This window comes from Sebastes fasciatus, chromosome 12, assembly GCF_043250625.1.
Source record: "Sebastes fasciatus isolate fSebFas1 chromosome 12, fSebFas1.pri, whole genome shotgun sequence".
In the NCBI taxonomy this organism is placed as follows: Eukaryota; Metazoa; Chordata; class Actinopteri; order Perciformes; family Sebastidae; genus Sebastes; species Sebastes fasciatus.
Window position 1 is genome coordinate 19,253,590 of NC_133806.1, and position 22,314 is coordinate 19,275,903.

General features: G+C 40.3%; 1 protein-coding gene across 2 annotated transcripts in view; it reads left to right on the forward strand.

Moving 5' to 3' along the window:
• The first annotated feature begins 3,239 nt into the window (after positions 1-3,239).
• Positions 3,240-22,314, forward strand: part of hdac9b (histone deacetylase 9b) — a 44,624-nt gene continuing 25,549 nt past the window's right edge. The window contains exons 1-2 of one of the 2 annotated variants that reach the window (XM_074653899.1): positions 3,240-3,409; positions 6,427-6,484. In XM_074653899.1, coding sequence (XP_074510000.1) covers position 6,484 — 1 coding nt within the window. In that variant the 5' untranslated portion in view covers positions 3,240-3,409; positions 6,427-6,483. The remainder of the gene's footprint in view (positions 3,410-6,426; positions 6,485-22,314) is intronic. The other variant, XM_074653902.1, reaches the window with a different exon arrangement.

Here is a 22,314-nt window from a genome sequence, read left to right on the forward strand (position 1 = left end):
CAGGCAGGACACAGATATGTAATACTCCCTGTGATCCTCAAAGAGGCATCTGTGCCATTTAAGAAATAAAACAAAGCAGTATGGCAAAGTAGTACAGTTTTGTGAGTGAGGGAGGTATAGTGGGGGTCTTGTGAAAGAATGTGGGTTATGCTCACCAGGCGACTTTCCTGGGTAGTCTCACATTTCAAGGCACTGGATACAAAGAGAGGGGAGAGGGAAAAGGTTGCGGCAGCTATGTTGATGATTTTGGGTGTAGATTGGTCGCCTTTGCTGGGGGTAATCCTCCTGGATCTGTCCCTAAGCCCCGCGAAGGCCACAGTAACCAAAGCAGGAGTAATTTCTCACTGGGGGCGGCTGAGGTGGAGAGCGGTTCCCACAAATTGAATTAAGAAGAGGAGAAACAACGGACAAAGGAGTAAATGCATAAATGGAGAAAACAGATGCATACTCGCATACCTCCCCAATCTGCACCCCTCTTAAAAACTGCACCCTGACCCTTCTTGTTTACAGGACTCTGCATGTGTGTGTGGTGTGTGTGTGTGTGTGTGTGTGTGTGTGTGTGTGTGTGTGTGATTTCTACTGGAGCCTTTTGAAGCTTTTGTTTGTTTCTTTGTTCAAATATTTTATGTAATGAAGACATTTAGATTTTTTGATAGACAAAAAATCCAAAGCACCAGTTTCTGGGTCCTCCCACCTACCACCAGAACAGAATAATGTAGTAACATTAATAGGAATAATAAAAAAATATATACCAAATTCTTAGCTGGCCCTTTTGCTGAGAAATGACATAGTTCTTATCGTCCAGGTGCCAGCTGTGGGGTACTGCACAGCGATGAGACAGCCACAGTGACATGCATGCAGGATCACGTCTCAGATCCGCTGATGCTGGGCTGTGCCCCTGTCTGTCCAGCCGTCAGGATGAGGGATAGCAAACAGCTGGACAGTCGGGGTCCTGGGATGAAAGTGGTGTCACCCACTGGGTCATTCCCAGCTGCTGTAGGACAGTGGCAAGATGGGAGGAGAGAGCATTTCAGCTCACCGCTTCCCACCACTGTTCCTGGAGCGCTGATATTGAACCAGAGACCACATAATCAGCAGATAAATCCAAATCCTTGTCATATACTGTCTTCTGAAAGTCAGGGCTCAAATTATTTCAAGAAGCATTCATATTCATGGGGAACATGACGAAAACGGATGAGGATGTATCAAAACACATTGAGCAGTGATGTGGGAAACAGGTGGACAGAGATGAGATGAGGTACTTCTGCTAAAGCGAAGACATTTGTCCTCCGGGCCAAACAGTAAACTAAGGAGAGACACTGAAGAATGCTTTGAAGTGACAAATAAAAATGTGAGACCGTAGACAGCTGTAGATTTATGACGATGACAAATCTGCATATAATCGGTGCTAATCACACAGGCCTTGCTCCTGGTTGAGATAATAAACATCTCCCTGTTTCACCAAATTCCATGACAGTGGGCAGTTTATGCAAAGAGAAGAGTGGGAAAGTGCTCAGTTTGTAGGTTCACATCTTATTGTCCCCTAGTTATGGACAGAGTGCAATGACAGATTCTTTGATAAGTTGCATTACAAACCTTGTCTGAGCACAGGCTAAACCACTGGACGTATAAGAATAGATTTATTGATACTAGGGCTGTCAAAGTTAACGTGTTAATGCAAATTAGTTTTAACACCGCTAATTTCTTTAACGCAACTTGCGATTTTTAAGGTTGTAGCGGGCTCAGTTTCAAACCTAGAGTGAAGATACTGGTATCAACTAACCTAAAGAATCCATTGGTACCAACCATGTCATACTAGCTTGTCGTGAAGGAAGCTAAATAACGCTCCAATCTTGCGCTAAATTTTGGCAGGGAAAAACTAGCATGGCCATTTTCAAAAGGGGTCCCTTGACCTCTGACCTCAAGATATGTGAATGAAAATGGGTTCATTGGGTACCCACGAGTCTCCCCTTTACAGACATGCCCAATTTATGATAATCACATGCACTTTTGGGGCAAGTCATAGTCAAGACAGCACACTGTCACACTGACAGCTGTTGTTGCCTGTTGGGCTGCAGTTTGTCATGTTATGATTTGAGCATATTTTTGATGCTAAATGCAGTACCTGTGAGGGTTTCTGGACAATATTTGTCATTGTTTTGTGTTGTTATTTGATTTCTAATAATAAATATATACATTAATTTGCATAAAGCAAGCATATTTGCCCACTCCCATGTTGATAAGAGTATTAAATACTTGACAACAGATAAAAAATGTGCGATTAATGGCGATTAACTATGGACAATCTTGAGATTAAACATTTGAATCGATCGACATCCCTAATTAATACATTTCTAATTCATAGATTATTGTTGTTGTACGCACAGCAGCAACTGATGTGACAACGAGGCTAAACACTGTCCCAGTCAAAGTCCCACTGGAGTCCCAGTTGATGACAATGACTAGTATGACCAGTGGATGGCACTGTTTCCATTGTAATAATGTTATACAAAGTCCCATTGGAGTCAGTAGAGCCCCAGTTGATGACAATGACTATAGCACGACCAGTAGATGGCACTGTTTCCATTGTAATGGTCTTTTTGTGCACTTTGTGGACGCTACAGGTGCTATTTTTAGGAGGTGCATCATTGCAAACTGTAGTCTGTAGATGCAGCTGTCGTAGCATTCACATGTTATGCAATAACAAGCAAATAATAGCCTCTTTACAAGCAGTGAGCTACTTGAGAGTATCATACCCCCTATTATCACAATTCCTGGTGCATTCATCTATTGATATTATAATCAGAATCAGAATCAGAATCGTGTTGCCAGGTGTAAGAGGTATACACTAGGAATTTGCTTTGGTTTTGTTGGTGCAAGTAAGCAGTATAATAACAAAAGAATAGATAAAAACGTTAGAATAAAATAAGAATAAAAAAAATTGAAATTCTACCAATATACAATATACAAAATAAGCTATAAACAAAAATAAAAATAAACATGATATAATGTTAACTGTTTAAAAATAATTAAAAAAAAGAGCAGAATAGAGCAAAAGATACCAATTCTTTACCATGCAAGCCAGTTTATTATATGAGTTTTTTAGAGGTTGACACAACAGGATATATAGCACTATTATAGTGAAAGTTATCACTAGATGATTGATGAATTTGCACGAGAGACAGCTGGTGCACCTGCTGAGGACAGACAGTGCATCGTCTCTCCATCACAGACATCACCAGAGAGGACAGTGGAGTAGACAGTGTTGTTCACTACCTTGGCTAGGATTTTATATCGTCCCCTCTTTCGACCAAGTTAGATTATTTATAGCTCAGTCGTCACAGACACTGTCCTCCAATCTACAACAACAGCAGCAGCACGTCAAACAACCCTCAACCCTGTCCTCAAGGTAGATGAATAGCCTTTCTAATTCTTATATTTAGGCATGTGAGTAATGTTGGAAGAAATTCGACGTGACATGTATGCAAACTGTTTCAACACAAATGCACGAGGTAAACTGCTGTTTAAGCTGCAGAATAAGTAGGCTAGTGTTAGTGTTTTAAGTTAAAATTGCTTTTATCATACTGCAGTTGTGTCCTAAACAAAACAGTGAAAGCAAAGAGTTGATTTATGTCTATTATCTAATACTTATTTAATAATAATAATGCTTTCCCACCAAGCTATTATGTTCTTGAACAGTAGCAAAACAGTTTGCTAATGCTATACATCCATTAGTGATGTGTAGGTCACGAACGAGTCGGTTCATTGAGCCGGCTCTTTTAAGTGAACGATAGGAGCCGGCTACCGTCCGAGAGTCTTTTTTTTTTTTTTTTTTTATAAATTCAAGGCAGATTGATAGGACGATCTTCTCCGCGCCACGGGCAACTCCATGCACTGACTTTGACTGAATGTTGTGTTAATGACGTCCGTGCGGCCAATCAGGTGATGACAGACAAGGATCATGCCATCAAGCAGGGAGGAGGGGGTGCACGGTGCGCTGACGGTCTACAGGTACAGAGCAGGAGGGAGAGGAGGAGAGAAAGAGAGAGGAGTATGGTACGGTGCGTTGCAGAGCTTTGTGCTGCGTTGCGTTGCGTTGCGCTGCGCTGCGTTGCGTTGCGCTGCGTTGCGTTGCGCTGCGCTGCGTTGCGGATGTGTAGCGTTGCGACGTGTAGCGTTGCGACGTGTAGCGTTGCGGTGTGGAAGTGTTGCGTTGCGGAAGTGTTGCGGAAGTGTTGCGGTACGTTGCGGTGGTGCGGTGCGTTGCATTGCGGTGCGGTGAGGTGCACGAATAGCAGACAAGATGAGTGACAGGTGGAAACGAAGCAGCATGTAACATGGTATTCTGTAAATTATAAGGTTTAGTATAATTATATTGAATAATTTAAGTGATATATGTGCACAATTTAATAATTATAGGTCAAAACAGCGCTAAATTTGGCTGAATTATAAAAGGCAGAAGTGGTAAAACGAAGAGCCGTTTGGGAGCCGAAAGAGCCGGATCTTCTTGGTGAGCTGGACGAAATGATCTCGCTCACTAAAAAGAGCCGGAATCCCCATCACTAGTTGGTTCTGCGGTCACAGGTGGTCGTTTTGTACATCTGTTGTGAGTCCGCCAACAAAAGTAGACCGGAACTGTCTTGTGTCATAACATGGTGCGACATTCTCCTCTCAACCACAAATAATTATTTAAGAATAATATATATTTTTTTCCACCAAGCTATTATGTTCTTGAACAGTAGCAAAAACAGTTTGCTAATGCTATACATCCATGGTGCTAACAGGTCGGCGCATTAATATTTGAATTAGGTTCTGCGGTCACAGGTGGTCGTTTTGTACATCTTTTGTGAGTCCGCCAACAAAAGTAGACCGGAGCTGTCTGTGTCATAACCAGGGAATGAAATTAGCACCTGCCACCTGTGGCTGGTACAAATTTCAGGTCACCTGCCACCATGGCAGGTTTTCCTTATATTAAAATATTATTTTTCAAAAGCAATTTCTAAATTAAAAATAGTCAGTGATTAAGGTTACATGATCCATATTTCTACTCTCTGTTACCGCTGACTCAGTGTTTACTAGGGGTGTAAGAAAATATAAAAAATATGAAGTATTGCAATATTATGTTTTGTGATACTGTATCGATTCTCAAAAACCCTGTATTAATTTCTAATTAATAGTTTACAAGCAAAGATGAACTCAGTCAATACTTTATTTTATTTGCAAAAAGAAATGCTAATGCAGATCCTACTATTCCGATTGCATAAAAAAGTTTAAAAAAAATTTTTTTTACTCAGATTTTATGCATGTGGCGGTGAGATTTTTATACAATGACCGTTTTCCTGAAATTAGATTTAAAAAAATCAATATATTGCCTTACTTACAGTATCGCAATATGTCGCGATATATTGAATCGTAACCCCTGTATCATGATACGTATCGTATCGGCAGATTCTTGCCAATACACAGTCCTAGTGTTTAATATTCTAAAGCGTTCTGCATAGATTTCAGAAGTGGCAGACAAAACAATTGTGTGGCTAGTAGAAATGTTCAGTGACCTGCCACAGTGGCACGTGAGGAAAAAAATGACTTTCAGACCCTGGTCATAACAAGGTGCGACATTCTCCTCTCAACCACAGAAAATTAAAATGTTTTTTTTTGCTAAACCACTGACGGACCTTATAATTATTTCTTTTGCAGACTGTTATTATTATTTCCAACATGTGGGGTATTGTTGTGCAGTCTATAAATAGACTTGCTTACGAATGTATGATTCCCCCAATATGCCATTACATGTAAAAGTCCTGCATTTTTTTCACTTTTCCTGCATGAAAGGTTTAAGAAGTAAAAGTACAGTTGTGGCAAATGTACAAAATGATATGTACTCATAATGCAGAATGGTTCCTTTCAGTGTTGTATTAGTATATTATTAGATCATTATTACGGATGCATTAACATGTAGGCAGTACTTTAATATTGTAGTTGGTCAAGGTGGAGTTAATTTTAACTGTAAAACATTATTGGTTATAGTTTAATCTATTAAAGTGCATCATGTTTTATATACTGAACACATGTTCTGCATGTGTAATCTCAATCTGAACTAAACTATAGATGTTAGATGAATGTAATGGATTAAACATTCTTATATTTCCCTCATGAAATGTAGTAGAGCAGAAATGTAAAGCCGCATAAGATGGAAATACTTAAAGTAGTGCCCCAAAATTGTACTTGGGTGCAGCACTTGTGTAAATGTAGTTAGTTTCCACCACTGATTACACGCTTTACTTCTGTATTTCTATCCTTTACAATGTGTATATCATATGGTGATAAGCAGTAAACTGCACATTGTTCTGTGTACGATTATATATGTGACGAATACATCTTTAAATCTACAGCTACTTTCCTGCATGTTTTGTGTTTATACTAAAGAACCAAAACCGCAAACACAAGCAGATGAAGACATGAACATGCCTGGATAGAGTCAAAAGTAAGGAGCTTATTTTTTTCATCTTAAATATGTATTTGGATGCCAGTAATGAAAGTGAATTGACAGTGCCGCTGTTGTAATGAGGTTTATATTATGAAGTTAGTGTGGTTCTCAGTTGTTTTGCTGGACACAATCTCACTCCAACCAAAACTTTCAGCAGATGTGTTACATTTGAAATGGCTCTTGTATGATGGCTTTGATGACCAGTGCTCTTTCCACAGCTGTCATATGGTGACAGCATTTCAATCTTCGCTAAGCAAGGTATTAGGAAAACACAAGAACCACAGACCCTCAAGTGTACACATGACATTTTCACTTAGACAGCAACACAAGAAAAACACTGCTCATACTTGACATGAAAGCTTTTCACAGCCACTCCAAATGACCCTTCAGCCGTCTTTCCATTTCAGAATATTTATAATATTTTTACATTGGACTTGTTCTTGGCAGGTTAATGCTCACAGATGTCTGCACTGCTCAGATGGCTTGAGGGGGCAGGTACCATCTGAGCTGTGTCAGGGAGAGAAAGTCATTTTAACAGCACCTTACACTTAGCCTAACACATAATTTCATAGTACCAATGAATGTGTTAATGAGACAAAATGTTTTTCGATAGAACAAATCTTGGCAGGCATCTGTGAATTATTCACTGGACCCGATAAGTTGGCATGTTCGGCTATACAATTGGCAAGCAGTATTCACAGAAGCAGCATGTTGCATGACATCCCAACTGTGTAATGCATGTTATCTATAGTGGATTATTATTGTCCTAAAGTTGGCATCTGGCAGATTTGTGCACTTTAAATCATTCTGTAGACTCCGCAGAACAATCAGTCAGCTACTAGCAGAGATGACATAAGAAGTGAGTGTGAGCTTGTTTATCAAAGTGGAGCGAATATAATGCCTTTTCTTTTTTTTTTCACAACTAAAGTGATGGAAGTGATGAATTACGCTTTGTCACCGTGGATTTATTTCCTGTGTTTGTGTGCCATCCTTGACTGACCGTGACAGTGTGAAGTCAGCCTTCATGTCACGCAGCAGAAATTGCAGCTCCAATAGAGAGAAAGAATGCTGTGGTGTTTTGTGCCGGGTGACGTAAAGTATGACATGACAGGATGATTAAGCCAATCTTCTGCCTGAAATGGGCACAAAGCAATTGTAGGAAAAAAACACAGTTGTAAGCCTGTGTGTGTGTGTGTGTAAGTGTGTGTGGCTGTGTACAGTACATAGTGTACAGGTGTGCCAGTGTAACCATATGTTAAAACATACATAGCTAATTGACAGTCATGGTAGAATAGCAGTAGGATTATTTGCTTTGTGAGGAGTGTGTCAGTACATTGTAGTATTTGAATAGTAGCTTATAATAGATTCTCCTTAGAGATGTGGACACCTGCTCTCCTAGCTAGTATAAAGCCTTGTGGTTTAGTATTTGTTCTTCTCATGTATTGGCGTAAATGAACTAGGGTGGTATGTTCTAATTGAGAAACCTCCATAAATGAAATGATGTCTTCCTAAAATAAAACTGAGTTCAATTTTATTTGACATCTATGACAGTAAATGTCATAATACATTAATAGTGCATAATGAATCTCATGCTGACAGTTTTTTTTAACACGGAGTGCTTCAATGTTTATTAGTTTATAACAATTTGAAAAGTACTTAAAGGACCAGTGTGCAATAATTAGGGGGATCTATTGGCAGAAATGGAATATAATATTAATAAGTATGTTTTATTTAGTGTATAATCACTTGATAATAAGAATCGTTGTGTTTTCGTTACCTTAGAATGAGCCGTTTATTTCTACATAGGGAGCAGGTCCTCTTCACGGAGTCCACCATGTTGCACCTCCATGTTTCTACAGTAGCCCAAAACGGACAAACCAAACACTGTTAACTTTTCCTGCTTGGGCCGGAGTCGATAACGTTACTCCCTCCCGTCGCCGCTGCTCTCTCTCTCTCTCTTGCTTCACCACTCACTTCCCTCATACACACACACACACACTGTACGCACTGGCTCTGCTCCAAATGACCTACGCTACTCTTACAACAACTGGTTCTAGATAGAGCCATTTGCGTTTTCGCGTCTGCCACCGTTAGGCTAGTGGGAAGACCCCCAAAATTTTGAGATACCCCTACCGGAGGTAGAACAAAGCACAACAATGATTTTCATATTCTCTTAGGTTTCCCACATATGAAATGGATTCTTGTATAAAAATATTTTACTGCAAAAGTGGTTAAATTGACAGATATTGTGACATAACCCATAAATAAAAAAAACGCAAAATGAAGCCAGGCCGAATGGGAGATGGTACACAAAAACTCATGTAATTTCATAATTCCAGCTCTGATTGATCCCAAATTTGATGTGATAGTGGCCAATGGGTTCCTCTACATGTGTAAAGAAACAGAATGTGAATATATTGATGCATTGAGGAAATACAGTAATACAAACACATAAGTACAATAAGCGGAAATATCAAATTTGAAGGTCTATGATGAATTTATTCATTTACTTTTAGGTAGCTTTGGCTGGGATTGTCCCAGAAACATCAGTCAGGGTTTGCTGGAATGGTATGACTGTGATGAATCCAGCAACATATGATATGTGACTGTAGCAGGTATGGTCAGTAATCTATATTAAGAAATGTATGACGTGTTCCAAGCATGAAATGGGGGTAAAAGGCATATCTGCAGTCAATGTAGAATCTTCAGTCTTCAGTGTAAATTATTACAGACCACTTATTGACAGTTTTGTATCAACTTTAATTTAAGGGATACATAAATGTACTGGATGTAAAAGTAGCAATTTGAACTGGCAAAATTAACTTAAAGCAGAAGTGGGTAGAATTGCAGCAAATATGATTAAACAAAAGTTATTTTTATGTAACGGTCACTATATCCTGACAGAAGTGCCTGAGACAGGTAATCTGGAAAAAAATAATAAGTACCTGTGTCCTCCGGTGCTCCTAACGGCATCTGCAAGATTTCACACACCGGGGGAAAACAACCAATCAGAGCAGAGCTGGAGCCTGCCGTCTCTGAGCAGCTGTCAATCATTCACCAACTCCGATCAAACGGTCTGACTAGGCAGCGCTGATCAAATATGAATCAATATTCTGTTACTGTAATGCCTATTTCTCTCCTGAAATGTTTTCAGAATCATCTTGTAGTGTACCAGCTGTAAAATGAGAAAGTTTGTGACCCGGCAGCCATGTTGAGATCAGTTGAGGAAATACCAAGCACCGCCCACCAGCCGGAGCAAAATTTCTCATTTTACAGCTAAACAGTACACTACAAGATGATTCTGACAACATTTGAGGAGAGAAATAGGCATTACAGTAACAGAATATTAATTCATATTTGATCAATCCTGCTTAATTTACAGTTTGATCGCAGTTTGTGAGTGATTGACAGCTGCCTCCGTTGAATAAACAGTCAATCGGAACGTTCTCTCTGAAATAACCTGTGATTGGTCAAGGTCTCCTGTCACAGGCTGGATTTTTTAAAGCCTGAAAACAGAGCCATGAGGAGGAACAGAAGTCTAGTTTTCTCTTAGAACACTTGAATTACAATATGCTGACAGGTTGTTACAGAAATTTTGCCCAATGATGCCAAAAACGTTCTGCCTACTGCCACTTTAATTATGAAAATATTACACCCATAGAAACACATGTTCCCCGATTTATTTTTGTCTTGCTTTTTCCATCTTTTGAATGGAGCATGTTACCCATCCACATTGTCCCCGGTGACAAAATGTGGCACGTTTGGGCAATCAGGAAAAGGGCATGAGCAAAACTCAGTTTACGTCAATCCCACTGAAAGGCACTGGCATTTTCTGTGGTCACTGCAGGTCCCATCATTGCAGTACATGTGTGTAATGTTTCTGAGTTCTTGTGGAGCAGCTGGTTTCTGGAACATTGTGGCCTCAATGGATCCGTCCTCTCTGATAGTCCAGCCTTTTCCAATGGGATTCCAGAGAAGTGCCTTTGGAAGATGGCTGTGACGCCACACTGCTGTCTGATACATTGCTCTCAAAACATGTTGCTTGAAAGCATCTTCAGTTGGGGGGAGTTGTGCCACTGATGTATTGGTTGTGGATGCCAAAATGTATCTTAGCTCATCAAGGCTAGTGCATGGACACCCGTTATCTTTTCTCTTTTGTCCATACAGATGGAGGGCATATTTTCTTGCCACAGGCAAAGCTTCCTCCAAGCTGTCAGATAATCCAAAGTTTGTCATTTCTTGTAAATCAGCGAGGTGGGTCTTCAGCTTAGTAAAAGCTGTTGTCTTCCCTTTCCTATACAAGCTACTTGTGGTGTCACAGCCTGTGAGGGCATGGCATGCAGGTAGACATTCACAGAATTGAGCTCCAAGTTTCTGTGAAATAGCACAGATTGGGACAAATCTTTCCCTTGGGCCATGTCCAGAGTGCATGTAGACAGTAGATGAAGCAAACATCCCTTTGCTTGCATAGTAGACAAGCAAAACAAGTACATCTGTGTCATCACATTTGATGATTAGACGAGAATGTGACTGTGCAAGGTGTATTGCATGTAACACCAATCTTGTATCAGCCTCCTCCTGGTTACTGTATAGGTCTACCAAGTTTTCCACCCCTGACTGGCTGACCATCTTGACCTCCTCACCATTTTCAAAGCCTCCTGCCAAAATAATAGTCTTCTCTGATGAGATGCTCTGTTGTGCTGTATCCACTATGTAGTTGCTGACAAAGCTGCATAGTGCAGCTTTGTTCGCACTGCACTTGAGGTATTTTCTATAGTTAGGAACTTTTGCTTTTCCTATGATGACGTATGTAGGTCTCTTGACTTGAACTGTGCCTCTTCGATTCCTTTCAAGGTCTTTTATTGATGGGGAATGGTCGTATCTGTCAAAGATCATAGCCACACAGTTGAAGCCATCCTTTCTTGTTAAGGCTGCAATCCTCCTCCAGATGCTTTCACCTAGGTCATTGAATGTCTCAAAGTCTGAGTCGTGGAGACCCTGCAGAAGAGCCATGCCATCAATGATGTACGCAGATGGTTCCTCTGAATTCTGTAGCTGCTGTATCTCCTCAACTACAGACTCAATTGCCTTAGCAAAGTCGGCCTTTGTTGTTTTCCTCAAGCTTCCATCATCATTAAACAAAGACGGGGGGACAGCAGCAAGTTCATGAGACATCACAGTTTCCATCGACACCATCCTCTGCCTGGAAACAGCCAGAAGCTTTCGGAAGAGCACATCTGAGTCCATATGAACCTTTCGTGTGCTGGCCTCAAATTACTTTTTCATGTCTATGAAAGTTGCACAGTGTTTTCTTTTTTCAGGGTCCCAAAAGTTCCTTGATCTTGTGGATTTTGCCAGGCGTTCTTCAATAAAGGCTGTGTTTTGCTTTGCCCCATCTTGAAGGAAACATGAAAGCTCTTTTGCAACATTCTCAGAAGCAACCTGACCTGTGACAATGTTAATCAATTCTTCTGGAATGCTATCAAGGTCGAAAGGGTTCTGCATCTCCTCCACAGTTGCCATTATCTTTTGTACATCTCTCTCATCTCTGTCCATTCTGGATGCTCCATGTTCCTTATGGGCTTTTGAACTCTTCTCATCAGGGTCACAAAGGTCTTTCATGGCAACAACATATGCTGTGGTTACATGTCTTGTCATTAGCCATCTTGTGAGAGCTGCCTTTCGTAATGTAAAGCCAACAACTCCACCCTGACTTAATATAATATTTTTAAAGACTTACCTTGGACATTTTAAGAAGATATCCATGAAGATTGTGGTGATAGATGATGGGTCCAATTAGCATTTGAAAGTGCTGAGTCGTTTATAGTTGATCAAATAGTAGAGCATCAAATCAATTGAACTTGATTACCCTCTGACAGGCAAGCTCAAAGTATATGCTTTATAATGACAATATCTTTGTAGAAGATGGTGTATCAATTATTTCAAGGGGACAGACAATTTATACATTGTTTCATAAAAATATAATATTCAATATATCCACCCCTTTAACCCCCATTTCATGCTTGGAACACGTCATACATTTCTTAATATAGATTATTGACCATACCTGCTACAGTCACATATCATATATTGCTGGATTCAGCACAACCATACCATTCCAGCAAACCCGGATTGGTGTTTCTGGGACAATCCCAGCCAAAGCTACATAAAAGTAAATGAATACATTCATCATAGACCTTCAAATTTGATATTTCCGCTTATTGTACTTATGTGTTTGTAGTGCTGTATTTCCTTAATACAGCAATATATTCACATTCTGTTTCTTTACACATATAGAGGAACTCATTGGCCACTATCACACCAAATTTGGGATCAATCAGAGTTAGCATTATGAAATTACATTAGTTTTGGTGTACCATCTCCCATTCGACCTGGCTTCATTTTGCGCTTTTTTTATTTATGGGTTATGTCACAATATCTGTCAATTTAACCACTTTTGCAGTAAAATATTTTTATACAAGAATCCATTTCATATGTGGGAGACCTAAGAGAATATGAAAATCATTGTTGTGCTTTGTTCTACCTCCGGTAGGGGTATCTCGAAAACTAAAGCACTTTTGGGGGTCTTCCCACTAGCCTACGTAGCTCTACAACACGCTCGGCACACGGGAGAGGCTTCAGTTGGTTGCAATCTCCTCATCTCACCGCTAGATACCGCCAGATCCTACACACTAGACCTTTAACACTTTAATTGAAATAGCCCCAGAACATAACAACATATTATGAGTTTGGGGTGACCAGGTTATAGCTGTTATAAGTAATGTATTAAGCAGATGATTTATTAGATAGTGCAAGAATTATTAGAAGAGGTTTATGTTGTATCAACCAGATCTATACAGCTCAAAGTGAATGCATGTTGTTTCATTTCTTTACTCTTTTGCAACCGATCGTCTGATGTTGCTTTATAATTTAATAAGTTTGCGGAGCTCAAGAAAGTTACACTGTAATACATTATGGGACATTAATAAGAGTCCCACAACTCATAATAGACTACATATGATGGCATAAACAAAGCAATTACAGGTAAATATATGATGCCCAAAAGACTCATAACACCAACACATAATGTATTATAGCCTATTGTGACTATTTCTGATACACTTAGGATGTCTGGCCTAATTGTAATGTTCTCATTTTGCATGCAGGAAAGCTATATTAAAACCAGCCATAAGCAGCATGGAGCATTGCAAAGCACTGAGTTTTAAATAGTATGTCTTTGTGATGCCGTGATAGGTAAAAATCTGTATGTTAGCTCCGAGTTCTGTCATGATCCATATTTCTCGGGAGTCTGCAATTTGTGTAATTCAGTATGATCCAAAAGACTTAAAAACAGCTTTGGTAATTAGTACGCAGCATCCAGTGCCAGTCTGCATAATGTGTTCTTTAGCTGGATTTCACACTTGGAAATAAGCTCTCATTCTATCCATCATTTCACTTGAAAAATGACAGATGAATAATAATTATGTAATTTCACCAGTGGTTGCAATCACAGAAACACTTCCAAAATTACTTAAAAACACACATTAAAAAGGCGAGATTTGTTTCTTAAACGTACATCTCTCATGTTATGTTTCTCAGCTTCATGTTCACGCTTGTTGACACCCTTAAACAATTTTTGTGTGGTCCAGGATCTATTATTGGCTCTGGCTGTAAGTGTTTTCTGTTCCATAACAAGATGAATCCCCAACATGGCATTAGGTTACCAGGCAACAGTGTACACTCCACTGCTCGGTTATAATTTTCTTTGTATAGTTATGATGCTTAATAGTAAGTGACTGCATGGCAGTCAGCCAAAATTAACCACTGTTAGCAGAACCCGTAGAGCCTGATGTATGTCAGGAGGCGTAGAGGCTATATTTGGCTGCTATGTTCCCTTCAAAGAGACGAGTTCTAGGTCTGGACTTGACATTTCTCTTAGACTGGAAAAAATGGGTTTGGGTCAGTGAGTTTTTGCGAGAGGAGGGGTGTTGTTGATGCCCAGAGGAAGGTGCTGGTCTCTGTTCTGCAGTGGCTCATTGTTATGTTCTCTTCATCGGTACGGTACAGGACGCTTAAATGACAGGATAAAACTAGCAATTATATGTGCTGAAATACAACACTGTCTTTATCACATAAAAGGCTGTCAGGACAGCAGATTACCATTACGGTAATCCACACAAGAACAGTACAAATTGTCACTGTCAGGTTACAGCTTTGTACATGTCAGTTCTATGTTTTCTAGTAAGTCAACATATCACACTGTTTGTTCTTTACTGCAACATCTTAGGCTCATATAATCATTGTAAAACGTGTATTTTCAAGTAAAAGACATTGTCCACAACTGAAAACAAGATTGTTTTTCTTGGTTATTGAAAAGGTGACATGTTGGAGATACCAGGTTAAGACAAATTTTGACATGACAGGATGGTTCAAGAGCAGCTTGGTGTCAGTCTTTAGTGAACATCCCTGGAGTGGAGTTGTGAGCCTTGTTGATCTGGCAGGGGCACAACGTATTCATGTTAGAAATCAGTCAGCCGAGATCAGTTCATCTGCTGTGGAATCACTGCTGAACGGTTACGGACCTACTTCACGATGCTGTTTTCTTAGTCCACTTGAAGCCTCTGAAATCACTGATCATCTGCATTATTGGCAAACCTCATAGCAAATGTTTTTTTTCTGTCTCTTTTGTGTGCGTTGTATGTGTTTTGAGGTTAAACAGAAGCATGCAGAGTGCAGTCCTGGGCTTTATCTCAGTGTATTGCCATGAAAAAGAGATGGAGAGTCGTGTTCTCAACTTGTATTTATTTTGCTGTTCTTGGCCGCTGCTGCTCCAGTGGAAGCAAGAGTGTGGCTGTACAACAGACATTGTGCAGACTATCTGAATCCAGCCCAGATGCCGTGAAACTACTTTGACATAAATACGTTTTTCCTCACTCACACTCTTAGTGTTTGTTGATTCTGTTCAATTTTTTTGCAGTCACGTTATTACAGCCCAGATGCACAGCACTTTGTAAAATAGTCACAAAATTGAATGCATTGATTCATTTACATAGACATGAATTTCCCTTTTTTTTCGTGATCAATCAATTCTTATGTAATCCATGTAATTGTGAACTGGCAAGTATAAAGAGCGACAAACGCAGCGTAGGGAAGAAGTCGGGTTGGATAGGTGGATCAAAAACCACCAGCATTTTGCCCAGGAGACCGGTGTTTGTGTCGCGTGTGAAACCAGAAGTCAATGTTGATTTATTTTTCACCTATCTTCCGTACTGAAGTTACACCACTTCCAGAGTTATAAGCCAATCCACGATCTTTTCCTAAAGCTAACTAAGTATTTCTGTCCTGTAACTTCCGTATTTAAGTTACGCCACTTCCGAGTTATTATAAGCCAATCCACGATCTTTTCCTAAAGCTAACTAAGTATTTCTGTCATGTAACTTCCGTATTTAAGTTACGCCACTTCCGAGTTATTATAAGCCAATCCACGATCTTTTATTAAAGCTAACTATGTATTTTTTTGGCATGAAACTTCCGTACTTAGGTTACGCCACTTCCGGTGTTATTTTAACCCAAATCGCAATCTCCTAAACCTAACTAAGTCATTTTGTTGCCTAAGCCTAACCAAATCAATCTTTTCCTAAACCTAACTAAGTAGTTTTGTTGCTTTAGCCTAACCAAGTCGATCTTTACAGAAACCCTGTTCAAGGCAGTTGCATTGCATACACAGAAAACATTTTTAATCCATTCCTAAACCAACCTGATAATGTAGCTATCTCCTCTAGCTCTCCTGCGGGGTGAAACAGTCAGAGGTGTTCTCACAGTGCAGAGTTGGGGCTGGAACGGTTGGTGAATAAAGGAGTAGGTAGTGGTGTATGTGTGAGGAATATTTTCTCTCTATATAGATAGTAGGAGGAGAGCAGTGGCCCAGAGGGGGAATCTGGCTCCTGTTGCAGCTGAGACACAGAGCCTGCTGTTCTCAGTGTTGTTCATCCAGCCTCACTGTAGACCCCTGGGCTCTCTGGGGGGACCTACCTCCATTTGTTTTCACTTCCTGTCCAAATGGAGTTGGAGAGATGAATCATTCATGTCTTTGAGCGGCCTCTTGTGTGGATGAAAAATGGGGAGATTTAAGCCTCCCGCTTTGAGTATTCAACATAGATTAATATGCTTTTTTGCTAAAGCAACATATTTATGACTTCCATTTACGTTTTTTTATTCTTTAGTTGAGATTTTTTTAAAGGCTTGCTATTTTTAACAATCTATTTTTTACCTGAAATATGTGTCTTGCCTATTTACTTGTACCCATCTGCATATCTGTGTCAGTGTGGAGAGCGCCCCTGCCCTAACTCGATCCTGGTCTGTCGAGTCTACATGTTGAAATTAGTGAAAGTGATAAATGAGCTGTGCTTCAGAGTTCTTGGTATGCCCAGCCTGACCGGGAGATTGTCACTTAACTGTCACAGGGCGGGGCCCTTTTCCTTGATGGCAGAAACAGACAAACTCTCAGACTTCACGGGCCCATTAGTTGTCACTCCATGCCATCCCATCATCCTCTGGGGCCCTGACTGCGCTGCCATGTGTCATGCTAAACATCTCTTTGTTGTTACCTTTCATCTGTGGGTACCTGCCACCTCTCTCAGCCCATCCTGTGAGTTATGGGACTGCAGGAGGTCATGGCCGCAACCCTTCCCCACTTGGCGTGAAATGTGCAGAACAAACGGATCCAGGAATTACACAGAGATTGGACACACTGGCTGGATATCTAAGAGCAGAGCTCTCGTAAAGGTCTCTGTGGCCAGATAGGTGTGAAAGGGTTACCAGCCCATCTGTTACCAAAACAGAAAAATGTACCCCCTTTGAGGTGACAAGCTTAGAGCATTCTTTAGATTCTCCCTTTTAGCTTTGAGTGGCATCATCTCAGCCGAGCTGCTGACAAAATTTAAGGTTTCCAAAAAGGTTTCTCTTTACACATGAAAAATGATAGTCATCTGGAAAAAGAAGTTTTACTCATGAATAACATCAATGAATGGCATCTTTTTTCAGTGAGCAGACAAAAAAAAGAATGAAGATACTAAGGATGCCTGAAGTTTTTTTCTCTCTCATTTATTAGGTCTGTTTTGCTCGCTTAAAAGTAGGAATCTCCATACTTTGTAGTTCAAAAGGAAACATCTGTGTTCTCAACTTCATTTCATCTTTTGATTTTCACACACAGCTTTGAGGAGAAATAGTTTTTGTTTTTGTGCTATTTTTTTCTACAAGTGTTATAAAAAAGACAGCCAAAGCTTGTTAGGCCTCTGTGTTATTGAAGGGGCTGGGTTGAAAAGTCAGTTTGGTTACTGGATCCGAGATGAAAGGCAGAGGTCAGGAACGCTGCAGCCACTCCCAAGCACAGCATGGTGGCATTGCTATGTGGAATTGTGTGCATGTGTCTGCATGTGTGTGTCAGTTTGTCTGTGCATGTATATTTGTTTGCAGAATGAGTGTTTTGTATTTCTACAGTATCTGTGCTCCTTGGACCTCTGTGCTGTCCAGTTGCTTCAGCACAGTGTTTGTTGTGTGTCACAGTATTTGTCTTCCTGGTCCTTGGAGTTTGCTATGGAAAGTTCACAGTAATGGCATTTCTAGCCGTTCTTGGTTTCTTCAGCTCTTCTTCCTGTTTTAATCAACCTGCAGGGTGCACTGTTGTTAAAGGATCCACCATGGGGTTTTACCCCTCTTGGACAGTGTCCCACAATTACTGCTGCCTAAGTTATTTCTACGCTTTTCGGTCTTAATCAAGCTGATGAAACTCAAAAATAGGAGAATGGATTGAAGAGAAAAAAAGACGGATAAAGAATTTGTAATATCTTCATTATTACAAACCATGCAATGACACAAACCACAATACAACATAATTAGTGGAAAGACAACATGAGACTGAATCAGTGAACACAAGAAATGCATCAGTGTTTGAAGCATTTGCTACTATTATTTTTTATTTTATTTTTTCATTCACAATACAGTTAAGATACACATACAATCATAAGACATAATGGAGATATGTGAAATGGACATCCTGATAAGCTATCTGAGGCTTGAGAATAGGGGCCTAGACACTAAGCAGATTGTAAACATATATTTTAAATACTAACACGTTCTCTAGATTTGAAAAAGTACATGTATTATATAGTAACATTTACGACCTACAAAACATCTAAGACTAACCAAAGACCCTAAAAAACGAACCTAACCCTAACTACAGTACACTAAATGGTCCCAAAACATCTATTCCATCAGTCTAAACATTGATTAAATAGCTAAAATATAATAAATAGAGACATATGGCAAGTGAAAATAACAGTACAATTTATGGATTTCAGAGTAGAGTAACTAGTTATTAGTTTTCCCATCAATCAAATGAGATGACCCCTGAACAATGCCTTTGCCTCTCAGTGGAGAAAGGAAATATGGAGCTGTTTGAGTTGTTTAGGCACATAGGAATTGCAGAAGTAGAACATTGTCTTTATATCTAATATACTTGGGAGTTTGTGTAACATAAGCCAGTAACGTCCACTGCATAAGGATACGATAGCTCATCAGGGTGAATTTGTAACTACGGTGGAGAAATGTATATGAATATGATGCCGTAATAAGATCCATAAACTCAAGGTCACCCTAGCAAAGCGTTTAAAAATACATCTGGAGCCCCTCCAGGTTCATGCATATGGAGCAGCCCAGACATTAACATTGTAACAGAGGTGGCGGGTTCACTGTGGGACATTTCCCGGTATGCATAGCACTACCCTTAATAATCAGAGGAAGAGCTATTTTTCAGAGGTATTGTTGCGTCCAAGACCTTTGAGACACCACAGGAGGCGAGTGCTGTGACTGTGCTGTGGTCAAGTAAAGAAGTGGTGGCGTAGGTGGAAGTGGCTTGGACAATAAGCGTCAGCCCACCCTTCCCATAGTAAACTTGATTTCCTGTTGCACTTTTTTTAGATGGACCTTTAAAATCCATGAATGGAGTTTTTAAAGGTCATTGACAAATCCAGAATAACAGTCAAGCAGTAAGCATAAACAACTCCAGTCTTCATTTTGTTATGTTGCTGGGTTATTCCCTGTGCTTGTTAGATTCAGGTCACTGAAGTTAGATTTGTCCCTTTAAAAGAAAATGTGGAACTTGAGAGTGAAAACTGCTGGTTCTGTTTCTGTGACTGAAATAACAATGCTGGAATTTTCCAAAGGACAAACAAGCCTGATACAATGTGTTTTCTGGTAATACCATATTGGTAATACCAAATATATTGTGTTATCATATTAAGATAATAGCTCCAAGGGACTTAGGAGGAATGATGCTATGATTATCCACTCATAAATGGGCTCGACTAGCAGGATGTGGATTGGAAGGATGCCTCCGAACAGAGAACCTTTGTTTTTATTAATCCCTCAGGGATTTTCTAAGGTCAGCTAAACTTGGCTAGATTCCATCAAAGTCACATGTGTATCTTTGGGCCTGTGTGTTTGTATGATACAGATGAGGCCATTTGACTCCTGCAGGCATTTCAGTGATGTAGGTCTAAGAGCCACTGATGCAATGATTCTGCTCACTGGTTTCAGGCAGCAAAGTTTCCTCTGAATCCTGCGTCATGTTCATTGGTTAATAGCTCGCTGACATTAAGAATGATCTTTCAAGGGCTTTAATCAATGCTAAGCCTTTTGGTGTTAGAATGTCGTTGGAAGATCAAAAGCTGTGTGTTGCTTTGAGAGAAGGTGCTGGGCAAGGTGGACGAAGTGGAACAGAGGGCTTATCATGATTGAATGTAGGGTGGAAGTTGTACAACAGCAACATGGTCAATTTGATAAAAACTGGATCAATGGTTTCCAGCAGAGATGAGCACATTGATCAGTAAAAATACTGAGAACTGCCCTCTGTTTCCAGTGGGCCTTTGTGCTCCATATCTATTTTTAGAAAGCCTATGGCAACAGATGCAGGCACGGCATCAGGGATCTATTCAAAGTTAGAAAGTAAACTGACCTCAAGGTCAGTGCACAATAAGTGGATGCTTTCAAATTGTGTTTTTGCCTTTTTGAAACTCTGTTATGGTTCAGTGTGTTTCTCACATCTCAGATTGAGAGTTCAATACAGATGAATGAACACATTTTTTCTGAAGGATTTTTATTTTTATTATTAAGGATATATGTTCATTCATCTCTTTGAAGAACACCATCTACAGTATGTCTTTTTTTTTATGTTCGGCCTCTCTCACAAGAGAAACACATAAAGCTGCATGGGCTCCGTCTAACTGTGGTATTAGCTGCATTGCAAAACTTTGTTGGCAATGTTTCAAGATTAAGTACCAAACACGACTGCCTTTAAATGCTTTTTTCATGTTATTTGATCCAACCTGTTAAGTGCATTCTATATCACCCTGAAAGTCCAACAGGAAATACCACAGGACGCCAGACAGAGTAACCCAATAAAAACAAGAGCGCCCAAATCATTAGTGGGGAAACACGCTCGCATAACACATCCAGATGTACAGGCTAATTGGATTTTACCATCAAATCAACAGTTATAGTGCCTTTGTGCTTTTACGAGACTGACCGCAAGGTAAAGGGAAAATGGGCTGTTTGAAGTGACAAAACTTTACTCATGGCTTTTAGCAGGTAGAATGGCGAGGGCTTGGTTGCTAATAGAGCATGCTGTACTCCACATGCAGAGATGGGGCAGCATTGTGCCACGGCCTCATCACCTAAATTGATCTCCGGGACTCTTCCATAGTTGGCAATGGTGACTCATCAGGGGCTGATGTAAGTAAGATGGCTGGCATTGAGGTAATTGGTGTGGAAAGGTAATTTCCCTCCTGTACCAGGGCTGCCTCTAGAGCTGTGGGGGGGCACTAGAGAGAAGAAACCCATGGACAGTGAGCGGCATGGTTACGTCAGGAGTTGCTGTTAGTATGCAACCCCTCTCTTGGGAGCAACATCCCCTCTGACTGGAAAGCTCAGCACCTGACAATGATAACATCCGCCACAGTCCTCCCAGGGTGGCATGATGAAACTCTGCATCCACACAGGCAGGAACACAGACAATAAGTAGGAAGTCATGTAGGTGGATGAACTAATTTGATTAAAACACATTCTAATAAACATGCATTGACTAAGATCATGTAAGAAGGCTATGAGAGTCACTGCAGTTTATTTTACAATAGACAACCCCCCCCCTCTGAGATACACGGGGGCTTTGAAGTTCAGAGAGCACGGAACAACAAAACATGGCTGACTCATTCCCTCCCACACATGGATCATCCGCTATTAAGGGGAACAAAACATTTTGTAGCCGGATCAAATTAGTTGTAAGAAGCACTGTTTGTCCACCACTCATATCTGTTGCAACACTTAAGTTCAGCTCCCTTCCTGCTCCAGTCTGCCTCCCTGCTGGGTTTCATCATGCACAGTGTGTCACAAGGCAGCAGTGCTATGGTGATTAAGCCACAGAACTTGGGAGTTGATTTGGAACTGGTACAGTAATGGTGGTAATGCGAGTAGGCTTATTTGGTAGAAAAAAACAACTCCTCAGGTTATGACCACGGTTTTCTCGAAATAGAGCGGAAAGAGCTAAGGTACCATGATGGGAATTATCTCTTTGTTGTATTTTCTAGTCCCAATAGATAATCTAAATTGGCTTAGTTGAAGTAAATAACATGTTGTGTGTGATGTGTGTATGGATGCATGTGTGCGTGTTCACTGACGTCTATAATGGCCTTTCATTTAAATTTGGAAAGTGCCAGGGGGCACTTCACTGGTCTGGCCCACTTGTTCCCTCATCTCTAATATTCCCCCACTCC